The 13,902-nt window shown below is 39.2% G+C and overlaps 1 protein-coding gene across 6 annotated transcripts in view; it reads right to left on the bottom strand.

Annotated features, from left to right (window-relative positions):
- LOC139133573 (short transient receptor potential channel 7-like) overlaps nt 1-13,902 on the bottom strand; it is a 68,793-nt gene that overhangs the window by 35,604 nt on the left and 19,287 nt on the right. For 3 of the 6 annotated variants that reach the window (XM_070700307.1, XM_070700303.1, XM_070700304.1), the window contains exon 2: nt 3,996-4,266. In XM_070700307.1, coding sequence (XP_070556408.1) covers nt 3,996-4,170 — 175 coding nt within the window. In that variant the 5' untranslated portion in view covers nt 4,171-4,266. Of the gene's footprint in view, nt 1-3,995; nt 4,267-7,260; nt 7,394-7,772; nt 7,867-13,902 lie in introns of those variants that run through there. The other 3 variants (XM_070700302.1, XM_070700306.1, XM_070700305.1) reach the window with 2 other exon arrangements.

The raw sequence follows: 13,902 nt of genomic DNA, 5'->3' as shown, positions 1-13,902 counted from the left end.
TCTATCTATCTATCTATCTATCTATCTATCTATCTATCTATCTATCTATCTATCTCTATCTATCTATCTATCTATCTATCTATCTATCTTTCTATCTATCTTTCTATCTATCTATCTATCTATCTATCTATCTATCTATCTATCTATCTATCTATCTATCTATCTATCTATCTATCTATCTATCTATCTATCTATCTATCTATCTATCTATCTATCTATCTATCTATCTACCTTATATGTATACACGGTTATGGCACACTATAGAGCACAGTGTTTTTGTAAAATCATGCTACTACCTCCATGGTAAAATGCAGTATATGTGAAACTGACTCTCGCAACAAAGATATATTTTATTCTGTCTTTGATATGGTTGTAATAGATCAGATACATGTAGGCGTGTCCTTTGTTTGCTGTTGTCTGTCAGTGTGAAATTCATGTAGTGAACACATTTATGAATATGGGATGTCATTTATGTACCGTAGGACATCTATTATATTCTCATATGATTTTCCGTGAAAAGTTTCTCAACATTGTAAAAATCTCGTTGAGAAACGGTATTCATCATACAATTTGCCAAATATAATGTCCTTGGCTAAGTTTGCAAATATGACCGTCTCCCGAGGTCAGGTTTGTGAAAAATGACATCCGTCCTCCATCACACCGGCCCGCAGCCTCACAATAACCTGATTACCAAAGAAGCCTTTGAATTGATAGCCGACCGATACAAAAGCGTGAAGGCCGGTTTCTGTTCTATATCCTGTTCAATTCACGTTTCTTAAACAGTTTCACGTGTATGGACACATGCATTCATTCATACATGAAGGGGCGCAGACTACACAGTTTCATTTGGTAAGCCACCCTGTTTGTGACAAGAAACTAGGTCTCCCCAACGAATACCGAAACAGAGTTGAACCATGAAACATATTTTTCAAAAAATCTCGACATTCTCTTGATTCTCGCGTGACAATTTAATGAAAACAATTTCCTATTTTTGTTATTCACAATACTTGCCTAAAGACCTATTGTATGCTTATTGGTGTGAAAACTATATACTTGTGCAGACACGTACTTCAACGTAAACATGATCAAAAGTGACCATTTAGTGAAAAGGATGATCGACTACTATATATAAAACTGAGAACCTTTAACTGAGGGAAGAATCCTTGAAACAAAACATGTCGTTCTCTAATCTATGCAGTGGCCCCTCATTATAAGTACTTATAGCTGTTAGCCACAGAATTATATTCCCGGTTGTGCAGCCGTGTCCAGATATTATCATCTGCATAACAATGAATGAAAAGTTACTTATTAATAATCGCAGAATTTTACGTTTTACGTTTTTATTCTTTGAATAGCTCATCACAAACAAAAGCCCTCTGTTTGCCCTGACGGTAGTTTTACATAACCAATTCAATCAACCAATGAAAGGACATAAGCGGAGACTGTGGCTGGAGAATGTTCTCGTCATTTGTCTGTTGGTCGTTTTTTGCTTTACCCCAATTCCCTGCGTCTCTGATATGTAATATCTGTGTCCGTATAGATAGTTTTTCTCCATACAAATCTGCGGGTAGTTGTGACCCACAAGTGTTACATCAGTCTAATAACAAAAATAGATAACTCTGCAATGTTTTGAAAATTTATCGACCAATCCATGTTTTATGTAGAGAAGCTGGAGTTGCTTCTTTGTCCAAAATCTAAAATAAGGTAGGATACATAATCCATGATCTCATCAGTTGTGAATACAAGATTATCCGTGAAATTGGGTCGTTAATGCCACAACAACGAGAAGACCTCTCATTTCCGCGTTTATGACTTGAGGTAGTATGCGCCTCGAAAGTGAAAAACTTAAATCTTTCCACAAAAAAGCTTTCGACCATTCTCATACCAAATAAAAATAAAAATCATGGGTAAACATGCAAAATTTGGTACAAGAGAAACAAATTGCCCTAGATTTACTGATATTTGATATTCAAAATGGCCGCCATGTTGTGTTAAGTCTATGACGAAAAATAAAATTTTCGATTTTCGCAGAACTAAGGCGATGAAACGTCTCAAACCAAGATCTTTAAAATGAAACCCCCCAGCAAGTGATAGATCAGAAAAGGATTTGCCAAAGTGTTAGAGTTCAAATATCTGTCCCCGAGGCGCATTCTACCTTAATGCATGGTACAGATACTTTTAGCAGTTATACGGACGAGAGATAGGAAAAAAATACGAATTCTCCGCTAAATGATGAGATGAAAATATCGTGTTATGAATACATTATTTTAATTATCCAAGCAGACGTTTAGAATGGAATTTGACCTCCGGAATGACGTCTAGAAAAAAACACCGACTTCACGATTGTCCTTCGTCGCAAAAGAACCTGTTATTTACACAAATGGTCAAATCTAGCATATGTGCACTGTTCCGTTCGCAGATATCGCGCGATGTAATTAATAAGATCTTGAAACACCTATAATCGTGTTTTTTCACCCAATTATGTTATCATTCTTTTTGGCTTGTACGGAGTTGATTTAATCAGCGATGAAAAGACCGTTTTCTGGGAATTAATCATTGGAATTCGTGAAACAATGATTAAATGCTAGGTTTAGTAGTACATAATTTAGATAGAGTAAACAGAGACATTCCAGTATGCGGTGAGAACGCATCTTTCGAATGAACACCATTGCCGAGAAGGAGAGCCTGCCCCAATGTTTCCGGGCCGACGACCAGTTAAGTGTGGTATATCCGTGCCACCATCCCGTCATGAATTGTTTTTATAGTAATTGATTTTTGCCGCCGAGACCCATGGGAAAGAGAGTTTCTGCATTCGAAAAAATGACAACACAACACTTTTAATGAGTAAGTTATAAGTTGCTTAGCGGTTTTACCAACATTTTGCAAGGGTTTCGCCAGAAACGCAAACACACACAGCGGTTGAGATGGTTCCAAAGTCTATTTTCGTTAAACGGATTATTGTGAACGGGTGTCTCAATTGTCCTACACATTTATCATGGGATATTTCGGGTTTGTTTGGCAAAAAAGAACATAAAACAGAGTTGGAATTTAAAAAACCCATTGTATTCTGTTTATAGGAAATGCAACTGTGTCGCATGTCTCCATTGCCAACAAAACACTCCCAAAAGCGGTTCCGAATAAAAGCGAGGCCTCGGCATGGACATTACATTTTCTGGTCAAAGAACTAAATGCCTTCCGATGAAAGAATTAACAATGAGGACGTAAAAATAAAGCAGAGAACATCTTTATATTATTTAGATACCATATGGCTCTAACGGTTAAGTAAAGACGTGATCTCTATGTATATTTATTACACCTGCTATTTAGATATCTGAGGATTAATATACCGCAGCATAGTAACTGTCGGTGGTAAATTAACACTTCAGATCTACGTCGTATATCTAGGTCTTTCCACAATCTTTTCCATTCCCTGTAGAACTCCAGGTCATTCTCCCTTTCACACATGTCTTTTTTTAATTTATACATTTCTTGTATACCCTTTGGCGCTTGGCTTCGGCAAGGTTCGTTCTTTTAAAACGGGGTAAGTTCATCCAACGTAAACTATTTTCCATGTAGGGGACGCTGTGCATTTTTTCATACAAACGTTGAAACGCAACTCAGCCAAATGTAAAAATTCTCTCCATTCGCCCCAGACTTTTGTAAAAGTTAATCAATATTGCAACGAAATCGAATCAAAGGGTTTTACACTTAGTCTACTGGTATGATCTGTACACTACAGCTAACCCGTAGTGTATTCACTGGTATTGACGATGCCGTGCGGTGTGTGTAGCCGCATAGAATTGCCGCAACACGCATAACTTTGACAAGATCTAAGAAATCCCAATCTTTTAATACAAGATGGTAATCGGTACCCAAGTTCGGGCTGGCCCGACCTATTTGATCCAAAAGTGGTATCGGTCATTCAACAATAGGAAAGGAGGGACAGCTGGCAGCATGGAAGAGTAATAAAAAATAGTTTGAAGATAGCACCCTACCTGTTTGCGCATTTTCCACGGCAATTACCAACGCCGATTTTCCCTCCGGATCCACACAATTCACATTAAATAGGTGGTGCTTCTCTAAAGCTGCAAAAATCGTCTTCTTGTCACCTGTTTCCGCTGCTTCCAGAAACATCTCCTCAAGCTGGAGCGATTCCTTATAAAGTGCCATGTTCGTAGATTCCCTTCAGACAATGACGGACTGGGGAAACGCGGCGCGTCCGTCTGGATTCCGCGATGGTGTGTCAATAGGGGCCGATCTTCCAACCTGTGTGATCAATGACGAACAATTGAGAACCGTCACGTGACTGACATTCATAACAAGCGGCTAAAAGCGGATGACGTTACGCGATCACGAACATGACCAAATGTGTATGGACGCTGCCTTAAAATTGTGGAAATACAAGAAACGTTTTTGTGTTTTCAACTGTGCAACATATGCAGTCATTCCTATTTTTAAAATCCAAACTGTAATGAAGATGAGGAGTGTTGTGTTGACCGTTCACACTGTACGGTGTTCTCTAGTGAGAGCACAGCCGAGCTCCACCGGTGCAGTGAATTCAAAACGAACTGAGCCGAACGCCCAAGGACAGGGCAGTTTCAGATCCGTAGACTCTGCTAGTCGCTAGTAGATTATAACACTTTAAGAGCAGCAGATTGAAAAATAACCAAAAAAAACGTTAAAAATGAGCAATCCTTAAAATATCATGGAAAAAGAAGAATTGTAAATCAACATAAAACTATATCTAACTCGAGGGTACAATTTCTGAACTGCTCGGTTCAAAACAACAATGCTATTATATCTGATTAAGTGTCGGTGCATTGAATCGTACATGTATTAGCGAATTAAAGATATGTAGGAAAGTGTGATATATGTCTGTGTAACGGACGGTATTGCCTGTCATGTGTTCACCCACCGTGTCGTCGACACCGAGACTTGTCTTAATCAAGATAATTGAACTCGGCAAACGAAAACAAAAAAACATCATTAAGGAGGTACGCTGCCATTCAAAATAATTTTCGGATATTCATAAAATGTTTTTCATTTGTTTTGCCTAGGTGCCCTCTTTGCACGAAAAAAATATAGGGTCCCCGTGCAAACATTTTCACCAAACGGTGCTAAAATCACCAAAAATTCATGCAAATTGACATTTTTGAGAATTTCATATTTTTCTACTAAAATCACACTAATTTTGCAAATTTCATTGCGAAGCTGGCGACTATTTTGATTCTAAACTCGGACAACGTGCTTGAATTCATGTTGAACGCCTAAGATCAAAGGTATGTATTTAATTACGAAGAAAAATGTAGGTAAGCTCCTCTCACCCAACATAATAAAAGGGTCGATGTGTGCATACGTTCATATTCATGATTCTTATCTGGCGCCATTTTTATGATTTTGAGTCTTTGACATGAGTTGAAATGTACCGAGTTATACCCGTTTGATGCAGAAATCTGTAGATAATGATGCCGATCTTTATTGCAATATCTCCTTTGTAGGTTTGTCGTCATCTGGCGCATTTAACACGATTTGCTTCAAGGAGGTTCTTTTGTTTTCTCGTCGAATACGATACGGGGAGGTACTTTGTGGTTGTGTATAAAACTTGAGTTAAACTTGAACATCGATGGAGTTCGTCATAGCGTGGTGACGGGGTCTTAGGCGAGAAGAAACATCGAGTTTCAATTGGCTTACCTTCACCCAAGTCGATAACTTTCGTTAAATGATCGTTGAAATTGAGATATTGTCAATCCACATGGAAATAACATCATTAAACATTCACCTCGTAAATGTACTCACGGTGTATTCAAAATGGCTCTCCTTGTGCGAGTGCAGTAAACATATAGAGCAGTGTCCTATACCAATTTGTGTATGTATGAAATCAACGATTAATTGCAGAATTATCACATCCGTTCAGACGGTTGGACATATTACATTTTTACTTGAAATTTCTGAAAGTTTTACTTGAAATTATGACAATTATAGTCGGTGACCTAAACTGGTGGCCGCCATGACTCTTCACAACAAACTTCGGAAACACCGTGCATCAATTTATATGTTCAGTACTTTCTGAACATGCGCACGATCCGATAACTTTATTCTGATGCAGGAGTCGGAAGGTGGACAATTGCCATGTAATATACACGAAGAAGTCGGCTGAAAGTCTCGGGCAGGGTGAAAAGTCACTGCTAAAACTGTCTCAGCAAGGTAGTCACTGCTTTAATCACTGTAGTGACGTGACAGGACAGAGGACAATAATTATCTTCAATGAACAGCATTCGTACTGGCAAACTCAACTCCCACTCTTTACACCAATTATATGTCGCTGTCTTTTGGGACGTTATAATAATATGACATGAGGAGATTGGCTACCAGGTCTCACGTGACTCTGCGTTCGCTTTGAAGGATATTCGCCCTCGTCACCAGGGGTGACAGCTGGTCAAGGTGAATGCCTTAACATTTCATGCAAATTATCACCAATCAAGTGAATGATTTTAAAGTTTTGAAGGTAAATATATTTTAAGGCTCACCTCGGCCGATGTGAGTTTTTGAGAATTTCCTCATAAAACGTATTCTTTCCAGGAAATTAAAACGTGAAAACTAATGCCAGCGAACAGTATTAAAGAACCCTTGTCTAATTAACAATGGTTAATTTAATAGCAAAGCTGAACTCAAATTAAATTAATTAAATTCATAATCGTGGTCCCCGTCGAGAGAAGATGTAATGATATTTTTGACCAGCCCGATGCCAAAATTGTAAATTTATCGTTGTAAAAAACTGACCATAATGTTGATAATAACGAACGATAAGAAAATTCATATTGCAGGCTAAGAATGGTACTTCAGAGATACATTTTACGATACAAATACAAAATTAAGCCCACAAAGCTTTATGAACACGGTCTCTCCTGTGAATGTACCATGGTTTGATTGTCAAATTGACGTCTATTTTTCAGCACCTAAGCCGTTTTTATTTTGGCAAGGAACGCTGCAAATAGTTGTTTAGTAAGACTAAATCAACAATCGGGAAATTTGCTGTTTCGAAAGCTGTTTGATTGGGGTTAGTATGTTCGATTGTACTCGCTTGAAAGCCTAATGATCCATATAGAGGTTGGCAATGTGAACCGATTCGCACGAGGTCGTGTTCAGACTAAACCGATGTCCTGTACAGCGCAGACGAGGTCATTGCGTCGGAATAGCGAAGTCACAAAACTGAAAATAGGTTTTGAAATTTGCAAGTAGAGCAAGATGCCAGTCACTTACTTTGGAAATGGAGCCTGTGTTCAATTCAGCCTTCAGCGGTACTGGCGAAACGGTAAACGACATCCGTTTGAAGCAGGCTAGTTTTCTGCGTCACGGCGCGGGACAATACATTACTCTCCCACAAACTAAATTAGTTGAGGGCGGGTGACGTCAAAAATATCAAGCGAAACAATAAACCCAACGCACACGCCCGGACAGGTACCATCGCTCAATACGATCGTCCCAACTTCAAGTGTCATCACCCTTTGTCACTTTGTTCGGCAACTGTGTATTTCATATGACCCTTCAGTTTTCATCGATCTACCTGAAAAACGCACCCGGCTAGTTATTGCTTATTAAGCTTATGTGTGGCAGAACATAACCACAAAAGGCGACTTAAACGACGTTCACTTAAAAAATATACAGTTGTTCTCGCCGGTAATTCCTAACGCACTGAGCGCGTAAAAGACTGTTTAATACTCCATCAGCTTGCTATTGCTCCGTTAATAAAAATAAACATTAGAAACACTCACCTTAAATCGATGCAAGAGTGTTCAAACGGGATCTAAAGAACAGCTACCGATTATTCAAAATATAACATCCAGGCTTTGAACGAGTAATAACGATATTAATTTTGTTTCTCCTCATTAAAGTAACATTTCCCAGGAAGTTAGTGGGTTTTTAAAGCAAATATTCTATTTATAGTCAAATGAGCCAACAAATAACGATCTTTATTATCTTCGTCGTGAAAAGCGCCGGAATGTCCTTAGTTTTTTTATATTTGGTCAACCCTTCAGTGATCATTTAATTATTCAATAGAAACCAAATATTCTGATTAAAAGTTCTAAGAGTGGAGTTAACCCACTTCTGGGTGTTAAAACTCACACAGACATCAAACTTCATTAAAATTTTATGGCGATTGAAATATACGAAATATATTGAGATGTTCAGGTTTTCATTTGGGCAAGTAAAGAAACTGGGGCCAACCTCCATTTCGAAAACAAAAACAATTGTGTATAGGGGCCTCCCTTGCTTTAAAGCAACTTGATTCACAAGGATTTCGTTGATTTTTACAAATTGCTCTTTGTTAGCCGAGTCTTCCTCAATGTTGCCATGGGAGCGGGCTTTGCCGCGAACACGATTGAAACTGATTTGGGATGATTGGATATTCATATTTTCCAAATTTCTCAAAACTCTTAGGTGCCCTATAGCTGAATGTCTCAATATCACAAATTACTCATAAAAACAAGCGTGTAACGTAAAAAGAAAAGCAGATGAGTTTACATTTGCTGATTTTAAAGACATTACTTCACCATCCAAATCAGGATTCATTGTAGTTTGTCGTGCAAACGTCTTCGGAACTCAGACAATAGGACATTCAAAAACAGATAACAAACAAACTGACAAATAGGCAAAACATCAATCAAACAATGATCACTCAAAGGCACATCTGACGAAGCGTAAGTTGTACTATAGATTGTTTCCTCCAGTGTCCTACAGACCCGACCGGTGGACTGCAATGCATTCTCATCCTACAGATTGAGTCTTAGGATATTTACATGTCCATTTCCTCATGACGTCACACTGGTCTCTCTCTATCTTGATTTAGGCTGCTGTCACTATGGTTGAACTATTTATGAACCTATTTAATTTCACGCAACGACATTTTTTCAAATATGAGTCGCGTATTTCAATTGGGTCTTTCAAATTAGCATTCTCGAGAGCTCTTCGCGTCACTTCTCCTTGGGAGCTGAAACCTTGCCGTTAACACTACACAGATATTGACCTGCCCTGACGGCAACTGGCCACCAGCATACATTTGTTTCGTCAGAAATTAGTCGCCCTCTGTTTCACCACAGGGTCATAGGCCGGGTCAAACAGACTATTTGGGGCGACTCACAGACCTGAAGGTCAATACGGTCACACGCTTCATCCACTTTCTCACTGACAAACAGAGAAATTTCTCCCCTATCATGTACAATGCTGCAACACCACTATCTAATTCGGTAGCGTTTTCTGGGCAGTGCGCACGAGTAGGTGCCACTTTATAAAGATTTAATTTCGATAAGCGGACGATTATACGGTCAGATCCCTTCCCACACTCTTTGCATGTACCGACGTTAACACTACGCACGCCACACGACCATAAATTGAAAGATTTTGGATGTAGAGGTCACCTGCAAATTGTCTTTCCACCACGCATAGACAAACACAGAGTACATGTTACCCGGATGTACCAAAGCTGGACTCGGAGGAGTGGTCAGCCCAGAGATTTTACCACTGTACTCGACAACAGTGCAAAAATGTCTCCCGAAAAGTTTGTTCCTTATGCCCCAGCATTGGCTTTCACACTGACGATAAAAACATGCTCTCTTTGTGGCAAGAGTTCTAACATTTCGGATACAAATACATCCACTGTATTTTGCCCCAAAAGTCGATTTGACTTAAAGTCCTCGCGGAATTCATTTGTTATGTCATGTCACAGAGTTCAAGGCTGGATCGGTAACGTGCCAGAGTGGATTCCCTTTCTCAGGGACATCCGAGTTTCAATGACACAATATGTACTATATAATCTTAAAATAGCTGTAAATATTAAAGTTCTGGGTAGTCACTGATATATTTATCTTTAACAACGTTAAACAGTTAAATGATAGTGTCATACGCAACAATGAATTTAATGTCCCATGTGGTGGCCGATTATAATACATTAACATTCGCATAGGTCAGATTACCTCTGTAGGAATACAATTTAAAAAAGGGATAATGGCTGTTATTTTGTTAAAATTTACATCATTTATTTTCGTTCCGGAAAACAAGTACACATTCTCCTTCTTTTCCGTAAAATTTTGTTCAAATACAGAGTATTAGTTGTGAAAACGCGACGCATTGAACCCAGGATGCAATGTATATGTTGAGAAATGTATTCTTGTACGGACTAAAATGCAGTTATCAAAATAGGCTAACATTGGACAAAACACCGACTGTGTTGACTAATTAACCCTCTGAGCGCCAAAGTCAGTTTTTGTTGTCTTTCTAAAATGTACCGCAGTCAATTTTTTTCAGATTTTTGCCAAAACTTTGATGAAAAATTGTGATATTCATTTGGTCCAAAATTATTTTTTAAAATCATAGAAAAAAATCATAAAAGCTGGCAAAATGTTGCACTAAAATTTTAGTGGGAAAAATTACAGCACTAGAAGGGTTAAACACCAGGCATTTCGACAAGCGTTGACAACTGGGAGTAAGACAAGAAACGGCATGTTAAAAAGTGAAAAACAACTATAATATACCACAGCTATACGAGTTTAATTGAGCTTCCCAAAATAGCTGCGCAATAAAATTGGAAGGAAGAATTACTAGAGAGTATAAACATGTTATGTTTGACATACTGGGGAATATGAAACATACAAAGTTGTTTGAAGCAGAATATGCCCGTTACTGTGGGTCAGCGTCTCAGTGGCAAAGATTAAACAGCGATGACTGAATACGCATCGAGCCCGAGGACAGATATTTGGACTCTCGAACATTTAAAATATTCTTTTGGCCTATCACTTGTGGGGGCTCATTTTGAAGCTTTTGGAGTAAATTGTGTTTTCATCAGCTTAGTTTTGTGAAAGTTCAAAATTTAACCCCCCCCCCCCGGTGAGATAACACAGGGATGGCGGAGCAGCCATTTTGAATTTCATTATCATCAGTAAATATTGAGTAATTAGTTTCTCTAGTACCAAACTTTGAGCGGGGACCATCGATATTTATTATTATACTATAATTTGATAGAGAATGGTTGCAAGTTTGCTCGAAGAAAGTTTGAGCAAAAAGTATGTCTTTTATTTTCGAGACGCATACTACCTTAAGAGATTAAATGCTGATATGAAACCATGAATTATGTGCCGTTTACTTGTTTATCACGATTTACGTACAGCTACATCTTGGCTATGATGTGTAAACCTGATCTACACGATCTATCTAAGATATGCTGATGAAGAAGATACATCCTCGAAACTTTTCCCGAACTTCTTTCAAAGAAACTGAACCCAGCTTGCTTTCATGATTTAGAAGTCATAGTGCCTGCAAAGTTCGGGGTCACAAGAACAAATATGATAAATTCAAAATGGCAGCTGTATACCCTGTGTTAATTTCACGAGGGAAATAAGGGACCGTTCAGTTTTTACGGCCGGGGGGCGGCAAAATCCAGGGGGGGGGTCATCGTAATTTTGGAATCCGCAAAGGGGGGTCATCGCTTTTTCACTGGTAGGAAAGGGGGGGTCACCACATTTTCAAAAACATAATACCAACAATAAAGTTCACTTTATGCCATGGCCATGATCGACCCTCTTTACCGGCGGGCCGCCTTCGGCGGCCCACTACAATAAATATACTTTATGCATTACTCATGACCCTCTTAACGGGCAGACGCCTTTGGCGGCCCACTCCAATTAGGTTTACTTCATGCAATGGCCATGATCGACCCTCTTTACCGGCGGGCCGCCTGCGGCGGCCCACTACAATAAATTGACTTTATGTAATACCCCACGGCAATCTTAATGGCCGCGCGCCTTCAGCGGCCCTGTCCAGTAAAGTCTACTTTATGCAATAGCCATGATCGACCCTCTTTACCGGCTGGCCACCTTTGGTGGCCCACTAGAATAAAGTTGACTTTACGTAATGGCCCATGACCCTCTTAACCGGAGGGCTGCCTTTGGCGAACCACTCCAATAAAGTTTACTTTATACAATGTCCATGGACATGAGTTGTCTATGGAAATGAAGTTAAAATTGCCTTACAGTCGTCCTAATTAACAGACGTTTCAATGGATGTGGCTGAGAAGTTTGTGCACTGGCATCTCTGTAAAGTGCGCTGCCTAAAGAAGTTCAAATCCAAACCATGCGGGTAAATTTGACATATGGGTATTGGTTATTTTTCAGCGGCGGGGGGGGGGGGGGTCATTAATTTTTTTCGTTCTGACAAAGGGGGGGGGTCATCTTTTTTTCACGAAAAAATGCAGGAGGGTCCATATTTTTTTTGAACAGCGGCGACAAGATTTTGCCGCCCCCCCAGGCCGTAAAAACTGAACGCTCCCTAACACTGACGATTTCCACACAAACAAAACGGTGAAAACTTTTCGCATCAAACTTGAAGGTGAGTACTGCTCTGCTATATAAGGCTTACAGAGAAAGGTCGTAGGGGGAGTTGGATATATGCATGTGGTTATATGACGTTGTATGTAAAATTGACGTTCCATGCAAGTCGTGAACCCTGGGTAGTTTTCTTCCTGCTCTTTGCCTACAGTATTTCGATATTCTGGTATAATGGCGAGCACCCACACTGTTTTTCCCGCACCTTACCGGGAACATGCTTGCCGACGCCGAACTGTGAGTAACAGTAGCCATTTTGGATTTCATGACGTCATTAAAATAACGCGTGACGTTTTCTGTAATCTCGCGGGATTGCCACCTTGAGAGAAAAGACGCTTGGAGTCGTTGAGTGTTAGCTTTGACCTAGATTAGATGGGATAAGGTTGTAGAAAACAATTTTTGTCCTCGGCACATGTCTAGTGAACTCCTATCTTGTTGAAAGGTTATTAAATCAAAAATATCCTGTCGGTCTCAATTGAAATTAGGTTTCTTGAAAAGCTGTTGGGCCAAGAATACACCAATATCGTGCCCGATAATAACTGAAAGATTTTGGGACTTTGGGGGGGGGGGGATTTCCCGTGGAAAAAAAATAAATTATGAAGACTAGATGCCTTTCTGGTGGCAATTTCGCTTTTGCAAATTTAAATCAACGTAATAGTTTGATTATGTGATCAACTGTCAAATGTTTGAAATATTCTCATCATCAACTTTCTGTAATTCTCTATACATAATGGACCAGCTTTACTATTTAGTTTGATCAAATGACCGTGTCAGGTTACCAGTTTGTTTGTGAAACGATATCATCCTACCTGAAATAATATAAACTTTTAAGTAACCGGATAGATATCTACCTAGCGAGAAAGAATATTCGCTGTGTTTCTTGAACTTAACAAGTTCTTAGTGATCAAGACCAAAACCCTAAGCTGAAATCGATATAAAACCTTTAGGGCACAAAACGAGGGTCTATGTTTGCATCTAATTTATTGTGACTGTTACTCGAGATTTGGCAATGCGTTACAATTGGTAAGTATAATGGGATACTGCTGTGCGAGCACTGTATCGCTGTACTGTGTACTGCTTTTCTGGGTTTTTAAAGATCTAATATGACAGGTTCGGCGATGAAAATACCATAATCGAGATGATAGTTTCGAAGTGCAGCAATTCAAAACTAAGATAGAACCAGAGTAGGTCAGAGGTCAGTTTCTCGTCTTCGAAACAGGATAACATATCATTAGTCATACGATGTCTCCACTTGAAGCTTTCGTTTATCCTTAATCTGATTTAGTGTTTTTTTAAATAAAATTTCATTTATTCATTCATTCCTTTCGAAATGCTAGTTAATCCTCCCGATGGATGCTAAGTGCTACGACGATGCAGATGATGATGATGATGATGATGATGATGATAATGGCGGTGGTGGTGGTGACGACAATAATGATAATGATGACGAAAGAGGACGGCAATGCTAATGACGAAGATAATGCTTTTGTTGTTTTCAATGTCATCATCGGGGTCATGTTACACGATT

This window comes from Ptychodera flava, chromosome 5 (assembly GCF_041260155.1).
Source record: "Ptychodera flava strain L36383 chromosome 5, AS_Pfla_20210202, whole genome shotgun sequence".
In the NCBI taxonomy this organism is placed as follows: Eukaryota; Metazoa; Hemichordata; class Enteropneusta; family Ptychoderidae; genus Ptychodera; species Ptychodera flava.
The sequence above is the reverse complement of the archived record's forward strand: the minus strand, read 5'-3'. Positions and strand labels throughout refer to the sequence as shown.